Source organism: Pungitius pungitius, chromosome 3 (assembly GCF_949316345.1).
Source record: "Pungitius pungitius chromosome 3, fPunPun2.1, whole genome shotgun sequence".
Lineage (NCBI taxonomy): Eukaryota > Metazoa > Chordata > Actinopteri > Perciformes > Gasterosteidae > Pungitius > Pungitius pungitius.
This window is the reverse complement of record NC_084902.1, coordinates 13986571-14007063: the sequence shown is the minus strand read 5'-3', so window position 1 is coordinate 14007063 and position 20493 is coordinate 13986571. Positions and strand designations below refer to the sequence as shown.

The window sequence follows — 20493 nt, the reverse complement described above, 5'->3', positions numbered from 1 at the left end:
CACCAAACAAAGGAGCAAAATGAATGAATAACAGCTTTCTTTGAATTGTATTTATTAGACAAACAGTCATGTTCTCTTAATATTTACCATTTCATGGTCAAGATATCATGACAGAGGGCTCTGATGGCAGTTGGAGTCTGGGGTGATTTCGACACGTTCTGTTTCTTACTCTTGGCTCTGGTCACCAAGCTGACATGAGACAGGAACAGCTCCGGCGACGAGGCGCCACTCCACAACTCATGGATGTACGACGAAAAGAGAAACAGCCCTGCTTCTGGAAAGTGGGGAACAAGAGGCTCAATTCAGTCACATTACAACGTATTGATAGTTTGTCATCTTCTAAAATAAACAGGTGTCTACACATGTTTTCGTACTTTTAAATATTTTTGTTGGTATGCACTACAGTGGTCAAGGCTAGTAAAACAAATATACTGGCCTTGATCACTGCTGAATTGGACAAGATAACGTTATTTTAATCATAGAAACAGGATGTCCACCACAGTGATAAATAGTCACAGGACAAATATGACACATTTAATCAATTTACAAGTACAATTATACAACATATACTACTTCATGGCATTCCCTTCCAATGTATTCTTTGGCCCTCAGTCAAAAGTTGGGCCCTGCTGCCCTAACTGTGTTTAACTACAGTGTTTCAATACAGATCACAGTAGTATGGACTGGCAATGTGAATGTTTAAGTGGGACATTGTATTTTAACAATATTGATACGATATGGTAGTGTGTGAATGAATCGGCAGGTTCTTACCACGTCTAGACGGATCATGTGTGTCTTCTGGCAGACAGGCAGAGACGACCGCCTGATGCTGCTCTGGAAGCTGGCCTTGGGCCTCTAGTAAACGGATCATAATGGTGGTAAACAGCTGAAGAGTTTCGGCTCTTGCTGAAAGGCTGAAGGGACACGGAGCCTCAAAGGCCTGACTGTAAAGTCGCAGGAAGTCCGCTTTCATATCAGAATCGAGCAGCACAGCAGCCACCATTTCCCCGTGCTCGATCACAGCCTTTTGGACCCAGTGCAAGAACTCATGTGTTCTTTTTCCATCATACGAGTCCTCCACCAAGCACCTCAGACACCACTTGGTGAGCAGGTGGGCCGCATCACCAGCCAGCTGACTGGGATCCAGTTTGGCCGGTTGGGGTTCAGAGAGGGGAAACGCAGGCTCCCAGTGAACAAGGATACTGCCGAGGTAAAATTTACACTCAGTCAGGAGACTCTCTTCTTGTTTCTCAGTGTCAGCATCTTCTGCCAGGATCTCCCTTCGCGTGTGGATCTGGGAAAAGGAGCCTTTACCTCTGGCTTTATCCTTCCGAATCTCTGAGGAGCAACAGAAGAACAAAACCATGTTTATGCAGTTAAATATGCAAGGATTGACTTAAACAATGAGAAGCAGAACAAACATTTGAATAATGAAATGTCTTCCCAAATGGAAAAAATTTCTGCTTCTAAAGCCATAAATGTATTTTAATTTCCTCGCAGAGAAGAAAATGCAAAGCCAGTAAAAGAGCAGCCATCTTTGATTAGTCCCTAACCTGTTACAGTTTAGTCTTGCAGGGTTTAAACTTTAAAACATAGGCCTTCAATGTAGACCGTGAAAACCGTATATCAAATATTCAGCTTAGGTTGTGGGAATTAAATCTTTAAAGCTCATAACCCTCATGGGATAGGGAGGAAATAATTTAACAGGATGGAATTAGTTGCAAAAGCATTCTGATATATTGGAACACATAACACAATATTTAGTTGGCAGTAATGTGATTAACAAAGCTACGCAAGAGACCCGTTTGAGGGTGTATACAATATTACATGTAAAAAATGTTAATCAGAAAGTAATTAAACCTCAATTGTAAACATTACAATTTGGGTCATTTTAAGGGTTTCACGAAAATGACTGTGGAAGAATATGTCAAAACCTATAATCACATAGGACAGATGTATACGTTAGGCGGCAATACATTTAGCCTCTTTACCATATTATCTAGGACGGCTTTGATAACTCATCAAAAGGCTTATTATTGTCACCCAATCTATAGCCTTAGTGGTTACTGTATTCTATCCACCCCTTGGAAAGAAGGACAACCATGATGGCCTTTTCAAAACGTACTCACCCAGCAATTCCCGCACTTTGTGTTTTTCAGCCAAGCTCTGTATTTGGGCCAGGAGGGCCGTGTTGCGGGACAAGGACGCCCAACAGCGCAGCAGAGTGAGGGCTTCGGTACACGAGAGAGACTGTGGGTGGAGCGTTAGCCATTCAGCCCGTTTGTTGGCATTGAGAGCTGTCTCACAATGCTTCAGTACGGAGCAAAGCGTCTGCAGAAACAAGTTGAGCTGAGCAGCCTTCACACGCAACCTGACAGGAAATCAAGCAAACACTGACATTCCACCCCCAAAAAACAGTTGAGATCCATCAAGTAATTTATGTGTCATTAAGATCTCAGGTCAAGTGCCTGCAGAGTAACTTGAAAATGTTGTGGAATTACTATTTCACTGTCACTGTTATGGTGCTCTTACCTGAGGTGAGTGCTGATAGTTGATGCCACACACAGGAATTCACAGATGAGTGGGAGAGGAAGACACTTCACGGAGCTCTGAGGTTTCTCCTCTGTGGATGAGGAGGGCGTGGCTTCATCCACTGGGTTCTCCTTCTGCCCCAGGTTGGTAAACCACAGCACATGGAGCAGATTTATGATGGCACTTAGGAGCTGCTGGTCAAGATTCCTAAAGAGTACAATAAGCAAAGACTTTTAGTTGCAAATATTGAATCACTTGGAGAGTTATTGTAGTTCCATGAATGACCACGTCAAAATAAAGAGCCAAAATTGAGATTGGACCGTACCTTTTTCCTACCATCTGTACTATCCAGGTTAGAAGGCCACAGCTCTTGGTGAGGTTATAAGCTGCTCTGGTCACCTGGGCAGCCTGGCACAACACCCTGATAATCTGTGCCTAGTGGAGAGAGATATGTGAAACACATGCACATCAAAGATCTCTTTTCCTGAGCTTTCCCTATGGAGTGCATCTCTGAGCATCTCAACTTCACATCTAACGGGTTGCATCATTGCGATTCCCAGTGCGTACCTGGCAGCGCTCATCACACAGGGGGCTGCTGCCGAAACCCAAAAGGGTCTGAAAGATGCCCTGTTGTTCACACAATTCATAGCAGAGTCCATCACTTATCCCTTCCTCCAACACACTCAAGATCCACTCCCGTTCCATTTTATGCTGCAAGAAAAGAAAAAACTATGAGTTGCACTCTAATGGCTGACAGCCCTGAACAGATAACGCCAGGCTAGAAAAGCATGAGCAGAGCAAAACAAACAGATGAAGATTAATTGTTGTTGACATTAGAACTGTTTATTTGGCCAATCATTCGTTTACAGAATATACTATAAGATCCTTGCAGTACCTCCAAGTCAAAGCCATAGAATAGCTTGAAGAACTCAGGGACTCTTCTGAAGTCCAAACTCTGATGAGACAGCAGAAACCGGTTCAAAACCATGTACATGTGGTCCTCTGGGAAATAGAAAAAAAAAACATTGAAAAGGGTTAGGATTCTGATCTTAATGATATACCTAGAAATAAAAAATTCTGAAAAATCCAATTCAAAAGATGTTGCATTTTATAAACGCAAAGTTCCTTTTTGGTCCAGTAAAGGTCTTAAACAAATAATCTTTGTGTAAACACTTTTGAGTTAAATCAGTCGGGGGGATCCGAGTTACGCACCAGGTTTGAGCATCTGCTGAGCTGCTTTGGTGATGTAAGTTGTCAGGAGAAATGGAAGTCTTTGATTCTGCTGCCGAATTCCATTCCTCACTGTGTCCATCAAGTACAGCAGCTGTTCAAAAAAAGGCTTATTAGTGATTTTAGAGGCCACTTATACATCACATATTTAAAATACTCACACACCACATCTCACACTTTACCTGTCTCTTCTCTCTGAACCGGGCACCCTCCAAGTGTTGGTAGAAGCAGCTCAGCACGTGGTACGCTGCTGCTCTCATTTTTGAGTCATAGCTACTTAGAGCCATTACGGTAAAACCAAAGGCATGACTGGATACGAACTTGAGGCAGTCAATCACACACTCTGTCACAGAAGAAGAAAGGAAAGAATGTAACGTTTATAAAGCAGTAATACCATGAACTGATTCTCAGTGATGACACCTCAATTCAATTTACTCACCTGGCTGTAGAATGGTGCTGAACAGAGGCAAAAGGAAACGTGGATCATACAAATTCTCACAGTCTTTTATTGCGTCGTTACAGTAGAGCCGCTCTTTATTATCCTATAAGAGAGAAGGATTTAGATACTCAAGGTCTGTCCAACAAGGCCAGTAAAACATCTCTTGAGATTCTTCGAGTCATGAGATCACAATAGATGTAGATGTTATTTAATTGGTCCGATCAAATAATTAAGAAAATAAATCAGACCTGCCGGATGATTCTGCGTTGCTGGGGAAAGTGTGCAATCGTTTGGAGCATCATGGCACTTTTCAGCAGGGCCAACAGGTCGTCTGAGTTTGCTTGCTTCCACAAAGAAGCTCCAAGGCTTTTCCTGGTCTTGTGGTGCTCCACAGCTGCCGGGCCCCACAAGAACGACCTGTAGTAAAAACAAACAATCAGCATTTGCATATAACAAGTGCATGTGTTGCATGCGCAAACTGCTACTACGTATGTTACTTACTGAAATTTCAGCAGACTGACGTCATTTCTTTCATATTCCTGAAGAAGCATCAATAGTTTCTGATCTACAAAGCACAACAAGATGTAAGAGAAATGACGGGCAACAGACACACAAACACAGCCACTATTAGATTTCTTGTTTCACCTGAAGTACTAAGTGTAACTCCATACGCCCCCAACAGTACAACAAAGTGGTTCATGCTACAGACGGTTGGGCTTTGCTTCACCAAACAGAGAAGTAGGGACACAAGGGCTTCTGAAATGAAAACAAAAAAAGTGTATGTGTGTTTAGTAACAAAACAAACAACTGAGGTATAATTAATTTACTGTTCTTCTCCAATATATTCTCCTACACATGTACCTTTAGCCTGACGCACACTAGAATCTTCATCACAGTCCAACATGGTGGGCAGGAACAGAGAATGGCTGCTGGTCATCATGTGAAGGGTGGATAAAGGTATCAGATCCTTGTGGACCTCGCTGCTCCTGTACATTACTTCCAACAGGTTGCTCAATGCGTTCAGAAAGTGAGGATTTCTGTAGCGATATCTACAATGGGAAAATGTTTTTGGGTCATTGATTTCAAAAATACAGTCTCATGATCCACTTTTGAACAAACAGCTAGCGAACTGGATTTTCTAAAAATATCTCACTTTAGTCCGTTCTTGACAAAGCTGTTCCATTCAGATGCAGTGATGTCTTCAGGGGATGTCTGTGTAATGAAGATATATCATGAAATGCATTCAATAAATACATTACTTTACATTGCTTGCGGTGTGTGTGTCAGGAAAACAAACCCACCAGGAGTCCTTGCAGTCTTTCCAGGAGGCTCCGCTCTTGCTCTGACCACAAAGTATCCCCATCTTTAGAGCGACTGAAAGCAGCGCTGAGACACTTGAGGGCAGCAGTGGTCACAGACTTCCTCCAGGTGTCTTGTTCGTCAGGGCAGTCGGACAGTTTCTCAGAGATGACATCTACTAGCTGCCATCTGAAAGAGAAATCCACATTCAGCGAATACCCTGCGACGCTGATTATGTAAATAAAAGCATAAAGAGTTCATTGCTACCTCTCAAAACTGTCCACTTTTTGAAGGGCACTGGGCAGAGAGCTGATCAAGTCCCTGATGTCCTTGACGTTTTCAGAGAGCTTGATCAGATTGGTTAGTGTTACAGCAAGCTGGGCTCCAGAATCCTCCGTCAGGTTTGCCAGAACACACCGGGACAAATTGGCAAGCAGTGCTTTCTTCAAGGCCCGTACAACTTTCTTTTGCACTAGAAAACACAGCCATTGAGCACATATAAATGAATGTGCACATGTTGTTGAGACACTAAAGAGTGACATACATCCTGCCACTGTATGTTTTAAGACAAAAGAGAAGATATATTAGTACAAACCATCTTTAGGCCTGGCAGGGTCCTCTCTACGTGCCACCTGCAGGTAGGTGTTGATTAGTGGAAGGAAGGTTTCCATCTGATTTGAGAGCTTCTCCGCGTTTGAGGGATCTAAGCACCACATCTCAAAGCAGAGGCGGTGTGTGGAGCAGTTCTGCAGCAGTAGAGAGCTGATGGCCTGGGTACCCGGGTGAGGCCACTGGAGACAGTGCAGCAGCACATCTGTGTGGATGAGCTTAGCGCTGTACGGCTCAGCAGACAGAGTGTGCAGCAGGAAGGCCTCCAGAGCAGAGCTGGAGCAGGAAAGCAGCAGGGTGCTCAGGCCGTGGAGGTGTGCTTGAGACAGACAGATGCCGTGCTCCTGGGAAGTGGGGTTGGCTTTAGACTCGGTGAGGATCTGCAGGGCTGCGTGACCATAAACGCTAAGCTCGGCTTGTGTGCCCTCGCTGCTGGGGGAGATTAGGCTCTCCTGGGGGAGAAGCAGCAGCTTGGACACCACCTCTCTGAGGTTGTAGGGGTCCATGTAGCGGTGCAAAGACAGGAGGGCCTGGAGAGGTCGGGAATGCTTATTTGCCGCTGGGGAGCCAGACTCCACCAGTTCCTTGAGCACAGCCTTTTCTATGGCCCCCAGGTAGCGACTAATAAGCCCCAGGCTACCGAGATCAGAGAGAGCGGGGGTGCTGGTCTTCAGCAATGACAGAATGCCATCGCTCAGCTGAGCACACAGATGCTTTAGCCTGACGGGGTTCAGAGTGTGAGGAGGCAGGGCAGCCAGCTCCAGAGCTAGAAACCACTGCTCAAAACACTGATGCTTGAAGATGGAGCCGAGGGCAGAAACCAAGATCTAAAAAGAGATTAGAGAAGCAAGATTACACTTGACAACATAGTTTGAACAAATTCTTTTCATGTAAAAGTAAAAGCGGAACTTCTCCAAACCTTCTCTTTATTGCCTTCTACTGTGGATGACTGGTTGATCTCCAGGAAAAGGTTGGATCCTTCTTGGGGGTTCTCTGCTGCTGGCTCGGAGCCTGTACTCTCCTGAAAGCCTTGTAGCTTGATCACCAAATCAAGTAGTATTTCCATTAAGGCCTTGAGAGGGGCTGTTCCTGTGTCTTTAGGGAACTGTGGAAAAGGAAATGAAGTGTGGTGTTGATTTTTATCTTCGTAACGTACTGTCTAGTGAACTTGTTTTGTGCTCTTACTGTGCCAATGTTTTCCACCGTTGATTTGATGTAAAGTAACATCTGCTTGATGGCTACTGGAAAATCTGCCATGGACATGGAAGCAAGGGTTCCATCCACATTCTCCTTGAAGGTGGCCTCAAGAAAAGTGCTTGGTCCTTGGCTATATGCAGATTTCATCAGTGCGCTGAATGAAATGTGAGCGGACAAAACCATAGAATCGCATTCAGAGGATGCGAACTGCGGAAAAAAAAGACATCTGTTATTCTCTACATGAACAAACACAAAGTCGGTCATTCTTTCAGTTAATTAAATTCATAGTTAAAAAGAAAAACGGACCAGTTGCTCCCGGGACTGCTGTGGTAGCCATTGGGAGTAATACTGATGTAGGTGTATGACAGATGAGTGAGGAGAAGCAGAGTGTTCTGCAGACACAAGTTCTTTATCGTACTGCAGCAACGCCAAGCAGAGGGGGAGCGGCTCTCTCTGACAGTGCAGGACATCTGAAAGCACCGCGGACAAGTACTCATACACCACTCCTGAGAAGAAAAAAAAAAAGATATTGTAACCAACTTTAAAACATACTACACAATTAGATGTAAAATACTTATCAAGTTGCACTTTTAATGCAGCAAATGGTCAACCAACGAGTAACTAACTACTTTGCAAACTATAAACCATTTCACTTGTCTCAACTCTGACAGACGGGCTTACCAGTGTCTACTAGAAGTTTGTTTCGGGCCTCCAGAGAAGCAGGTACCATCCCACTGAAGGGGAATGTCTGGATAATGAGGTCTTCATTTAGAGATGGCCCAAGCTCCTCCATCTCACCTTCATTACCCTCCATAATGACATCCAGCATGTCCAAGACATCTGCAAGACAGACAGTTGTCAGATTGTAATAAAACACAGCCATGCTTACGAATGGAAGAGATTCACATAGATTCCATCATGAAATGTGAATGTTCACCATCTATGTGTGAGACTGGGATGCTGACGGCGTCCCCCTCCGGGCCACTAAGGTTGGCTTGGAGATAAGCGGCCTCCTGGACCAGGCTGGCAACCTTATCTGTGTATGTGTAAGAGTTACACACCAGTTTCACTAATACCTAGAGAGAGAGACCAGACGTTGTAACTCCTGTGTACATTTTACACAATGTCTTAACAGTAATAGACACAGATGTTGACATGTAAACAGATGTTACATTTATGGGCTCACCCTCTCCAAGAACTGAATTACAATCTCTTGTTGGTGTTCTTCTAATCTGGCCAGCTGGTCGAGCCAAATCTCAAGCTCAGTCCAGGTGTAGTCAAACACGCCACTGTCCTTTAGCACCTGATTATGAGGCGAGAATTAGAAAGCAGTCAATTCCATTGCTAAAACTTAGTTTTAGCATCTCTTGCACTTAATTATTAACAGACACATTTACCAATGGTGGTCTTACTTCCTTAACTCAAGAAAGTTAAAACATCATGAATATCCAGTTTACAACAAAAATAATTTAAATCTTTCAATTATTATGTCCAAAATACATAAATGTCCTCACTTTTAGAACCAGCATCCGTGTGGAGGTTGTCAGGTGGCTGCTGCTGCTGCTGACAAACATTTTAAGAAGCAGGTAAAGTACAGACTTCTCTCCGGATGATGGTTCGGTATCTGCAACATCCTGGGAAGACACAGCAATACACAACGCATTGGAAACAGGGTTGACAACGACAACCAACACTGAAAAATAAAAAATAACAACAACAACAGCAGTGTAAGACCTTCACCTGAATGTGAAACCAGGAGAACTTGCTTGCAGGGAGCTCTAAAGCCAACTGCAGTATTTGGTACTGCAAAACTGGGGGAACTCCTTCTCGCATTCCTTTCTCTGACACAATACCTACAGAGATAAAACAAAATACATCGATTTTGAAGGAGAAGAACCTGCATCATACTCAAAAAATTACACCTTACATGAAAACAGGAATAAAATAAAAAAAATCATCACCTTTTAAGAGCTTGCTGAAGTCAAATTTGCACTGGCTAACCAGATGTGGCACTACCTTCTGGTAAAGACATAAGATCTGAAGAATCAGAGTCTTCAGCAGGATTACCTCAGCTGTCTCTGGAACTGATGAACACACAAAAAAAACACATTGTCAGTCAATTGTTTTGGATGGGTTACTTTACAGGACTGGTTAGAATGAACAATATTCAAGTTCATACCAGGCACTTTATTGTCCTTCTGTTCGACCCGTCCTTCGGTTTTCGTCTTGCTTTCTTCGCCCTCCGTCTTTTCTTTCTTGCTAAGCAACTGCCACTTTGAAACTATGCTCGTCATATCAGGCAAAATCTGGAACAAAGCATGAATAGCAGCGTTTGTGTCGTTTGATGGTGCATCATCATTATTTGTGGTTATCAGTTCAGCTCCTTCCTGAGCTTACCTTGCTGAGTGTCTCCCGGTACTGCAGTACCAAATCCTCCATCATGTCTAGAGTGTAGACATCAGAGCTGTGCCACTCAGACTCATTCATAAGGTACTCCATATTCTTATTGGCTCTTTTCAAGATGAAGTTCATCATGGACAGAGTTGTGAGCTGCACTGCTGTGTTGGAAAGCTGAAAGATAAAAGAGGAGATATTTGGAATAGTTGACTGTATTGTTTATTTTGTGTTACTTTACAGCATTGATCAGTTTCTTTCACCGTGAGGATCATCCACTTACACTGAGGCCCTGTGTGAAGAATGTCTTGTTACAGACCGGAGGAAGCGATATCACCATGATCATGGACAGCAGGCGAGGGAGGGGGATGAGCTCATGAGTTTGGAAGACTGTGGAAATCTCTGGCTGGGCTTCGTATATCTAAATAAATAAGTCAAAAAGGATTTTTTTTCAACATACAAGCTATATGATCCAACACTGAAACAGCCTCGTGAAAATAAAATCTACAAGAAGGTTTTTACCCTTTTAAGTAACTTGACATTGTCTTGCCAAGCACTTTTGAGGCGGGGGGTGTATGAATACTGAGACTCCTTAAAGTATCTGACCAACATGTCAGGGCATGCTTTCAGGACATTCACCACCAGCTCCGCCACCAACTCATCCTCCGTCGCCTGCTTCTGCCCCACCAGGAACTGAAGCAAGACAATGTTGCCAGCTCTGAAAGAATTGAAATCCTTTCATCAGCAAGAGGAGTCTTCGTAAGAGTGAGATATGAACTTGAATCTCTGGGTACTTACCTTCCAGCTGTGCCAAAGCTTGCATCATGAAAGATGATACCGTGCTTACGAGAGCAACACAGGTCGAGAAGGAAACTGTGGACAAGTTCCCGGATGACAGATATCCCGGCATGCTCTGGGTTCTCTGACATCTTAATGACAGATCCAGACCCATGAGTTGAAGATTAATACAACAAAGCCTTTGTTCAAACAAGAAGTCAAACAGCGAACACTCACTCTGTCATCATCAGTTGTCGCATCCACAATCCCATTCCATTTATACAGGGATGCCACGTTGGCCAGTAGAGCAGGTGTAAAGAACCGCACTTTCTGTGTTTTACTTATGGCCTTGTTAAGCACAACCTGCACCAAGACAAACACCAACGCGTCATAATCAATAATGATCCATTAATTCAAGTATAAATAGCTGAAGACTTACTCTTGTCCTCAGTGTGGACAGAATCAGATTGACTATGGACATCCTGTCCTCTTTCAGACCTGTGCTCAGGATCTCTGGCAGGAGTTCTGACAAAGCAAAAAGTGCATGCTATCGACAAGCCTGATATGAGAGTATGTCATGTAAAGTGCAATGCATGAGCACTCATTACCTTTGCTTTCTAATATCTGTCCAACTGTAGCACTATCTCCAGACACCAAAAAGGACAGCACAAACTGGATAAAAGCCATGCGGACATCAGGTCTTCCCTGGTGGATTCAAGGAGAAGAATGTAAGTACATATATATATATGGAGAACCCGACAAACATTAATATACGAGTATGGGGTAAATGCTGCAACACACCCTCTTGTCCTTTCTCTTTGCCAGTCCAGACAGAGCTTTATTGATGTGAATGTGACTTAGGACCTCCCTGGCAGCTTCTGGACCCTGAGACACCAAGGCGGACATGAGACTGAGGCACTGGCGGACAAACCTGTGCAGAGGTAAAACCACAAGGTTTATGCAATGGCAGAGAATAGGATTTAACTGTGCTGAGGGATCACATGTTGATGCCATTGTAGTGAAGCACCTTCCACTAACCTGTGATTTTCTGATTGGAAAGACGTCTGCAGTAGTTTCATGTAGCTAGAAGCAATCTTTTTCACAACAGCATTGCCAACCATGCTGAAGTGTGACAAGTCACTCGCAGTCCTTAGAAGGATCATCTCCAAGCTTTCAAAAATTAGCATCATCTGGAAAGAGGCAGGATTTCCGGTTAGGACTGACGTACAAAATAAGGTAACCTAACAATTCAATCGTATACAATGAGCAAAATACTTACCTCGCTCTCTATATTATTTTCTCTCTCCAGCAATTTGAATATCTCTGCACACTCCATGGAGATTTTGATATAACCTTCCACCACATCATACACGTCAGGGCATGGCAGCTTCTCAGCAGTTGAAATGAATGTTTCCAAGCCTGAAGTTGAGAAAAAATAACAATTAACCAAAGCTAAACAGAGGCGGGCCAGTCTGATGCAGAGATAATGGAAAATCATGCTGAAATACTGCAGTGCATTGACCGATGTATGAATACATGCATTAATTCCACTCACCTTTCATGGCTGTGGTGGGCTCCTTTAGCATGGCTTTAAACACAGTCCCATTGAACTCCGGAACTTCTTTTTTTACCGGAGTGTTTGACGCCGCAGAGTCTTCGCTTTGGCGCTTTTTACCCATTTTAATACAAATAAAAACAGATAATAGTGACTTCTAGTTTATTATCATACATCCATGCCATGAACGTTTTGTCACAGCTAAGTTACCCACGTTGGTCTGTAAACAGGAGACCGTGCAACGAAATGGTCTGCCGGTGAGAAACATTTGTTCCGGAACGTCCGTTCCGTATTGTCTGTGTTCCGCTTACCAAGAAACCCTTCGTCACACAAACACACGGAGAGGGCATCAAACTGAAGATGATAAAGCTTTGTATAGCTATTCAATATAGATCTGCTTTTTTAATGTATATCTAGGCCTGGTTTTTTTTCTTAAATGTATTTTAGAATTAGCTGGAGAAATACGTAAACATGCTGTAACAGAGGTGTATAAACTCAACAGTACACCCTCTCTCAAGTGATGTAAGTTTAAATAACCAGGTATGCTCCAAGTATTGTGCTTTGAATCTTTGTTCAACTTATTGCTGGAATGCATTGATGGTTTTTTTTTTAACTGCATTGATGTTTCATTAGGTTTTGAGTCCGTTTCTGAGTTTTATCTTGTTGTTTATTGCGTTTCTTGTGGTGCGTTTCCACCGGGCGGTACGGTACGATACGGTACGAGTCGGGTCGGTACGGGTCGGGTCTGTTAACCATGATTTGTTTCCACCGCCAACAGTACCCTTACTTGATAGGCGTGGTGTATTCCAGAAAGTAGTGGTAACGTCACTTGATAGGGGTGGTATTGGACGGAAAGTAGATTGACGTCATTCGATCGCGCGAAAATTGAAAGCTAACCGCAAACAACAATGGAGGACATACAGCCGATCCTGTTCTTGCTTCTCCATATGTGGCTGTTTGTCACAAGGAGACGACAATCTTTGTTTGAGCAAAGGCTACATGCTGCAAGGAAAAACACAGCGGCACGCGCAAATGACGACACTCTTTCAACCAATCAACGTTCTGCAGTGAGTCTAGCTCCACCCTTTATTACCAAACAACTGTGCCAGGTACCCCAACGGAAGGGTACCCAAAAAGTGGTACGGTACGGTTTGGATTTTTGGTACCTTTCTCAACTTTTGGCAGTGGAGACACAAATAAAAGGGTACCGACCCGACCCGTACCGTACTGCTAGGTGAAAACGCGCCATTAGAGTGGAGCAGAGTGGAAGCCGTGTCAAGGTTCAGTAAAAAATGGCACTTTTGCCCTCACAGGCACAATATTCACTTTTCAGGCTTCATTTTTGTTTAAAACGATGCAGTGCTTGTGCTGGTCGGACTCATATGAGTATGGACTCCCACAGTTACTTACTTTTTGCGTGAGGAGCCTTGTGTCGTCTCCTTGTGACAAACAGCCACATATGGAGAAGCAAGAACAGGATCGGCTGTATGTCCTCCATTGTTGTTTGCGGTTAGCTTTCAATTTTTGCGCGATCGAATGACGTCAATCTACTTTCCGTCCAATACCACCCCTATCAAGTGACGTTACCACTACTTTCTGGAATACACCACGCCTATCAAATAAGGGTACTGTTGGCGGTGGAAACAAATCTTCTTAGGACACACCGAGCCCCTCTCTCACTCTCACTCTCTCCTCCCACAATCATCCATGTTTTATTAATGTACATCACTAATTAAGCTTCTTTCCGGGAGTTTTTTGTGCTTTCTCGCCTAGCAGGTCTCCGTGGATCATAGTTTCGTGCGGACCCCGGTTCTGACTCCTGGCTCATGGCTCTGCTGACACCTGCTGCTGCCATCACCATTACTTTAAATATGATTCATATTACTGTCATCATAAACCAACATATTTCTGCTCTCCCTCCCCACAGAAGCCTCTGTGGATGGTGGTTCGATCTGATGGAGGTTGTCCCTGCAGTGGTCCTGCCGTACACCTCTTCTGCTACTTGTAATTACTTGTATCATCTCTGTTAGAGAAATTGAATGTATTGTACATCTTTTACATTGTTGATTCTGTACACATGACATCCATTGCAGTCTGTCCATCCCGGGAGAGGGATCCCTCCTCTGACGTTCTCCCTAAGGTTTCTTCCCTTTTTTTCCCATTGAAGGGTTTTTTCATATTTTGGGGAGTTTTTCCTGTGCCGATGTGAGGGTTTCGGGACAGAGGATGTTGCATGTGTACAGACTGTAAAGCCCTCTGAGGCAAATTTGTAATTTGCGATTTTGGGCTATACAAAATAAAATGAATTGAATTGAATTGAGAGTAAGACAAAGTCTGTCCCAAGCCCCATAGGCTCCAATACAAATCTGCCGACATATTTCTAAAAAAAACAGAATTCAGCAATATTGTTACGTCCCTAAAAGGTCTAGCGGCGGGGGATGCAAACAATGTAAAATAATAAACCCTTGACAGACAGGTATTTAATGGACAAAACTCAACGAAGCAACTGAAAACCACCCCCAACTCTGGCTTGACACCGCCATTTATCCTCTTTCTGATTCGCTGATCAGCTGAAGCTGCAGGAGCGACATCACCAGCACACCTGAGGAGAATCTCACACACACACATACACACACACACACACACACCACACAAACCGCACAAACCACACAGCAAAACAAAACACTGCACGTAACACCCCCTCCCATAAGAGGAAACTCGAGAGTCTCGCAAGTCTAGTTGCCAGGTCCACTCTTCCGCCGACCTCTCGGCGATCTGAGGTGCAAAAGGTCCCACCAGCCAGTTGAGTGGTGTGTTGTTCAGTAGATAGTCCATGACACCGTCCAGAGACCTCTGAACCTAGCTCAGGTGGTGGCGGCTCCGCTCCAGAAGGAGGGGCGTGATGGTGCTGGTGGTCCCCAGAGAGGAGTGTAGTTCTTCAGCTGATCGCCTGGCACTCGTAAGCTGGTCCTGGACTGCACCTGGCAGACCCTGAGCACTTGACACCACGTTGGAGCATGCCGATCTCAGCTGGTCACTCAGCCCGTGCACCATGGAGAGGACACGCCACTCCAGCTGCTCAGCCTCATATGTGGTCCGAGCTGGGTCTGAATCAGCCTGTCCAGCTCCAGCTTACTTCTGCTCCCACTCTTTCCAGCGCTGCAGCAGCTGCTCGGAGGCTCCTCCTGTCTCGTTACCGGCGGTGCCCAGACTGGTACGTGCCAACTCCAGCAGGTCCAGAGTACTGGTGATCTGAGTCACTGTGGTGTAGGTGGTGTTCCTGGCGAGGCCGGCACAGACCAGGGACTGCTGTAGGGCTCGCTCCTGGACTTTGGCGAAGAGTTTCTCCAGGCAGACAAAGTAGCTGGGGCTCGTCCGTCCATGTTTTCAGTCAGCGCGGCAATTAGAACGCGAAAGCACTACCCTTATTACTTATTACTAAGCCCTTATTTGTGTCGCCGTGGTTTTATGTTATTGCTTCCTTCACTTTCATTTAATCTAAGTATTGATTTGTGATTTGATAGTCAGCTACCTAAAGAGAGCCCATTGAACCCCCCCAAGGATACTAGGGGGAACTCGTTTTGACATTTTGTTTATTTTTATTTTTTTGTCAGTCCATATGGGGAGGGCAGAGTAAGGGGGGGGGGGGGGGGGGAGTGCGTCACTCCTTCGGCCTATGCCCGGCCACCAGACCCCTGCCGCCGAGCCTTCCACCTCTGCCCTCCTCTATTTTGTTTGATTTTTTTGAGTCTTTTTGAACCATTCTTCGTCTGGTCCCTCGCCTGAGATCTCTTTGCCAGGGAAACCCTACAGGAGCACCAGGCTCCAGACAACACAGCCCTCAGGTTCATTGGGACACGCAAACCTCTCCACCCCGATAAGGTGATGGTCCCCGAAGAGGACATAGATATGTATTTGTCTAATTGTATATTTTTAATTGTATGTATATATATGGGGGTTGCTAGCACTCAAGGGGGGGGGGGGGGGGGAGTGCTAGCGGTCAAGGGGGGGAGGGGGGGGGGTGCTAGCAATCAAGGGGGGGATGGGGGGGGGGCGGTGCTAGCGGTCAAGGGGAGGAGGGGGAGGGGAAGGGGGAGGGGGGGGGTGCTGCCGGTCGACGGGTGGAGAGGGGGGGGGGTGCTGCCGGTCGACGGGTGGAGAGGGGGGGGGGTGCTGCCGGTCGACGTTGGTGTTGACGTGTTGGTGAACTTTGCAGCTGAGCGTTAGAAGAGCTTATACCACTTTTTCTTTGGTTTCTTGGTGGTCTTTTGTTGAAGCTCCTCCAGCTGAGACAAAAGGCAGGTCTTGTCATTCAGAAGCTGCTTCTCACTTTCCATCAGTTGTTCTGCTGTTTCACTGAGGCAAGAATTAATGTGGTGCCATTTGTGACTCTCATCTTCAAACCTCTTCTGCAGAGCAGCTAGGAGGTTGTTGTGGTCCTCCTCCTGCGCCTTCATCTTGGTGACGCAGGATGTTTCAAGCTGTAATGTCAGTTGCTGAAAGCTGAGGCTTTGTTTTTCTAACCGATCTTCAGTTTCTTTCAGAGCTCTTGTGATCTTGTTAGTCTCTGCTCTCTGTTCCTCCAGCTGGTCTTGGAAGGCCTGGTTTCTTTCTAATGTCTCCACAGCCTCCTTTTCCATTGTGTGAAGAGCAGTGATGTTCCTCTGTTGGACTTGTTCAAGGTCCTGGCATGTTTTTTCTAGCCTGGCTTTGAAGGAAGTCCTCTCCTGCTCCCACTCAATGGTACGAGCAGCCAAGAGGTCGTCGTTCTTTCTTTTTTCAACCTCTAAGGAGTTGCTTTTTTCCAACATGGATGCTTTCTCCTGCTTCCATTTCAAATGTTCACTCTGCAGCTGCTCTTCAAATTTTTTCTCCAGAGAAGTTATGAGTTTTTGGTTGATCTTGTCTTGTGTATGCAGTGTTGTTTTCAGGGTCACAGCCATACTGTTTGTTTGTTTTTTCCAATTGGTCATCTGGATGTTATGAAAGACCTGGAATGTGTTTGCTTCCTCTCTCTGGTTTTTGAGAGCTTCTGTCATCTTTGTCAATTCAATATGTTGCTTCTTGGTTTGAGCCCTTTCAATTTCCAGTTCACTTTCCAACTCCACGTTAGTTTTAGCTTTCGCGATACAATTCGTTTCAGCAAGGGTCTTCAACCGTATAGCTTCCACGTCATTTTGGAGGGGCTCTTTGTCTACCTTCATCCGCTCAGCTTGGAGTTGGTCTTGTGTTGTTTTCAGGGTCGCAGCCATACTGTTTGTTTCTTTTTTCCAATTGGTCATTTGAATGTCATGAAAGACCAGGAATTTGTTGCCTGCCTCTATCTGGTTTTTGAAAGCTACTTTCAACTTTGTCAAGTCATTATGTTGCTTCTTGGTTTGAGCCCTTTCAATTTCCAGATGACTTTCCAATTCCAACTCCACGTTAGTTTTAGCTTTGGCGATCCAGTTCAATTCAGCAAGGGTCTTCAACCGTATAGCTTCCGCTTCTTTTTGAAAGGCCTCGTTGTCTACCTTCATCCGCTCAGCTTGGAGTTGGTCTTGTGTTGTTTTCAGGGTCGCAGCCATACTGTTTGTTTCTTTTTTCCACTTGGTCATTTGAATTTTATGAAAGGCTATGAATTTGTTGCCTGCCTCTGCCTGGTTTTTGAAAGCTACTTCCAACTTTGCCAAGTCAATATGTTGCTTCTTGGTTTGAGCCCTTTCAATTTCGAGTTCACTTTCCAACTCCACGTTAGTTTTAGCTTTCGCGATACAATTCGTTTCAGCAAGGGTCTTCAACCGTATAGCTTCCACGTCATTTTGGAGGGGCTCTTTGTCTTCCTTCATCCGCTCAGCTTGGAGTTGGTCTGGTGCTGTTTTCAGGGTCGCAGCCATTGTTTCTTTTTTACAATTGTTCATCTGGATGTTATGGAATTCCTGGAATATGTTGGCTGCCTCTTTCTGTTTGTTCAGAGCTTCTGTCAACTTTGTCAATTCCATGTGCAGCTTCCTTGTTTGAGCCCTTTCAATTGCCAGTTCTCTTTCCAATTGAATGGACCCTTCTTCTCCCTTAATCTGCAACTGTAAAGGCTTGGCTCCATTCTTGTGTTCCTGGACAAGATTTACGAAGTGTTGCAATCTGTCCTCATCGATCTGTAGGAGAACTCTCCCCACAGATTCGGTTTCGGTGAGCATTGCCTTGCTGTCCTCCATCTGAGCTCTTACTTGTTCCTCCAGTGAACTTAGGTAAAAGTTCATTGAAGGATCACTCACCTTGGAATTAAATTCCATTTTCTCTGACATTATCTCCTTTTTCTGGACATTGGTCATTGTGTTCTTTTGTTCAGTGCACAGTGCGCCGTCCATGGGAATTGTCTTCTCTAAAACAAACTAATGTCTGATCTAAAGTCTTCTCTAAAACAAACTAATGTCTGATCTAAAGTCTTCTCTAAAACAAACTGATGTCTGATCTGAAATTCTCTCTAATACAAACTGATGTCTGATCTGAAGTCTTCTCAAAAGCAAACTGATGTTCGAGTGAGAGTGGAATGAGTTGATTACGTACTCTGTGATGTCATCTATGCCTTTGAAGTTTGTTGCCATGGAGTCTGTTGTTGCTATGCAGATTAAATCCAGCGTTCTGATTGGTTGAGAGCGAGTCACGGGGGGTGCAATAGTCAGCGGTAATATACGGCTGCTGTTCACATTGACCCGAGCGTTCCATATCAATGCGCACTCAAAGTTACAAGTTTGCAGGACCGTTAGTTGACATTTTAGCTTTTTAGCTCGGTGGCGATTGCCGGAAACCCCAGTAAATCCCCCGTAAATCCCACAAATGATCGTTTTGAGACAATGCGAGCTTTCGCAATCGGCCAATTAAGGTGGACGTGACGAGCGATGTGAATGAATGAGATGCACGTACGGGGACTATTTTTCCTCTAGACTGATGAAATGTGATACACAACGTTTGGTGGCTGCAACCATTTGTGCTGAAATGCAGCTATTTACTTTCCATTTATATTTTCAGTTTTTCAGTTCTTTATCTTCAATAATGTAACTGTTCAAGACTGTCACGCCGGTTGGATACCAGATTTGATGTAATGATTTCTGATAGTCCCCCAAATATGAAAGAGTAAAATTAAAAATTGTTTATTTAAATTCTTTTTAAAAACTTTTAAAAATGTATTTCTAATATTATGACCCAATGATACAAAGCTTTGGCATTATGCATTTATAGATCTCTCTCTCTCTCTAGATAAATAGATAGATAGATCTATCGATATCTATCTCTATCTATATATCTATCGATATCTATATCTCTGTCTCTATATCTATATGAAATCACCTAATAATATCATGTTACATAATTTCCAGTTAAATACTCCCCCGTTAGTGGAAGTCTGCTACGGCTGCGCTGACCACTCCCCCTTCGTTAGGAAATCTAAATGCAAAACAAGGAGCTTTTTGACACCCCAATTAGTGAACATACACCACGTGCTACTTTGATAAAGAAGTATAGGACACACTAGCGGTTTAATCTAAAATAGCAGAATCTATAATGAGCACTGGCACTAAAAACAGCAACTAGCAGTCAAGTTTCACTTAAAAACTGCAGAATCAACAACAAATTTAGCAGTCTCTTGGATGTCTGAAAGCTTCGTTATTATTGGACATGGCTACAATCCGGTCATCATGCTGCCGACAAGCCGAAGTTGTATTGGGTGCTCGCTCCTTTTGTGTGACGCATGCACCTGATCTTAACATTCAGTGCTAGAAATTCAATCACTTTTTTCTTTCAAAACCCGATGACACAGATTTACTTCCATAGATTTTGCTATTAGTTCTAATGTTTGGAGGGTCGCAGACACGGCCCTTTGGGTTGAACGATGGTACATGTGTGCTTCAAGCGAGTGATTTCGTCCCCCAAGACGCGCTACCGCCTGCTCTGACATTTTAGCGCTAACACCGCTGGAGGCCTTAACTGTTATGCCCGATCCTGAAACTCCCAAACACACCTGTCTTCCGCTCTCTACGTGGCTGTTTACGGAAGTTTTAAAAGCCAATAAAAAAAACGAAAACTAATCTGCCTTACATTTTCTTTTACTCAAGTGTAAAAAATACAAAACGAATAGGAAAAAAGCTATAAATGTAGCTTAAGCGCAAGTTCAGTCAGGAAGACAACCAGTCTGACTCTGTTCGCTTCCTTCTAATTACTCCATCAGCTAGTACGTCATGATGGAGTCCAATCGCCAAAGACCTTGCACAATTCATATTTTATGCTTGTGTAACAAATTATTGTTTTACTATTAAATGAGTCTCTCCTGATTGAAATGTGCATGCTTCACTATGAAGGGTCCAAAGGCAGATAAAAAACAAAAAAATGAAGTCCCCAAATGCCAACCAGTCCCTCCTTGAAATTCTATTTAGTGGCATAGATCATTTACAATTTCATTTATAAATTCTTTGTCATAAAAAATATT

General features: G+C 44.1%; 1 protein-coding gene and 1 pseudogene across 1 annotated transcript; both read right to left on the bottom strand.

Moving 5' to 3' along the window:
- Positions 1–8: 8 nt before the first annotated feature.
- On the bottom strand, positions 9–12787 carry urb1 (URB1 ribosome biogenesis homolog). Its single transcript, XM_037469802.2, has 39 exons — positions 12033–12787; positions 11757–11896; positions 11516–11667; positions 11279–11408; positions 11086–11182; positions 10917–11002; positions 10715–10840; positions 10499–10629; positions 10223–10418; positions 9984–10121; positions 9704–9877; positions 9486–9612; positions 9268–9390; positions 9047–9159; positions 8821–8940; positions 8493–8609; positions 8244–8382; positions 7988–8146; positions 7613–7812; positions 7295–7513; positions 7029–7214; positions 6096–6936; positions 5768–5972; positions 5503–5689; positions 5355–5413; positions 5063–5250; positions 4847–4957; positions 4703–4766; positions 4450–4618; positions 4202–4304; positions 3945–4105; positions 3745–3856; positions 3428–3534; positions 3100–3243; positions 2858–2967; positions 2533–2739; positions 2130–2371; positions 772–1338; positions 9–274 (listed from the first exon to the last, which is right to left on the bottom strand). The coding sequence occupies exons 1-39, from the start codon at positions 12154–12156 to the stop codon at positions 84–86; spliced, it is 6765 nt and encodes a 2254-aa protein (XP_037325699.2). The 5' UTR covers positions 12157–12787; the 3' UTR covers positions 9–83.
- Positions 12788–14598: 1811 nt separating this feature from the next.
- Positions 14599–15416, bottom strand: LOC134127045 (perilipin-2-like; annotated as a pseudogene).
- Positions 15417–20493: the final 5077 nt, after the last annotated feature.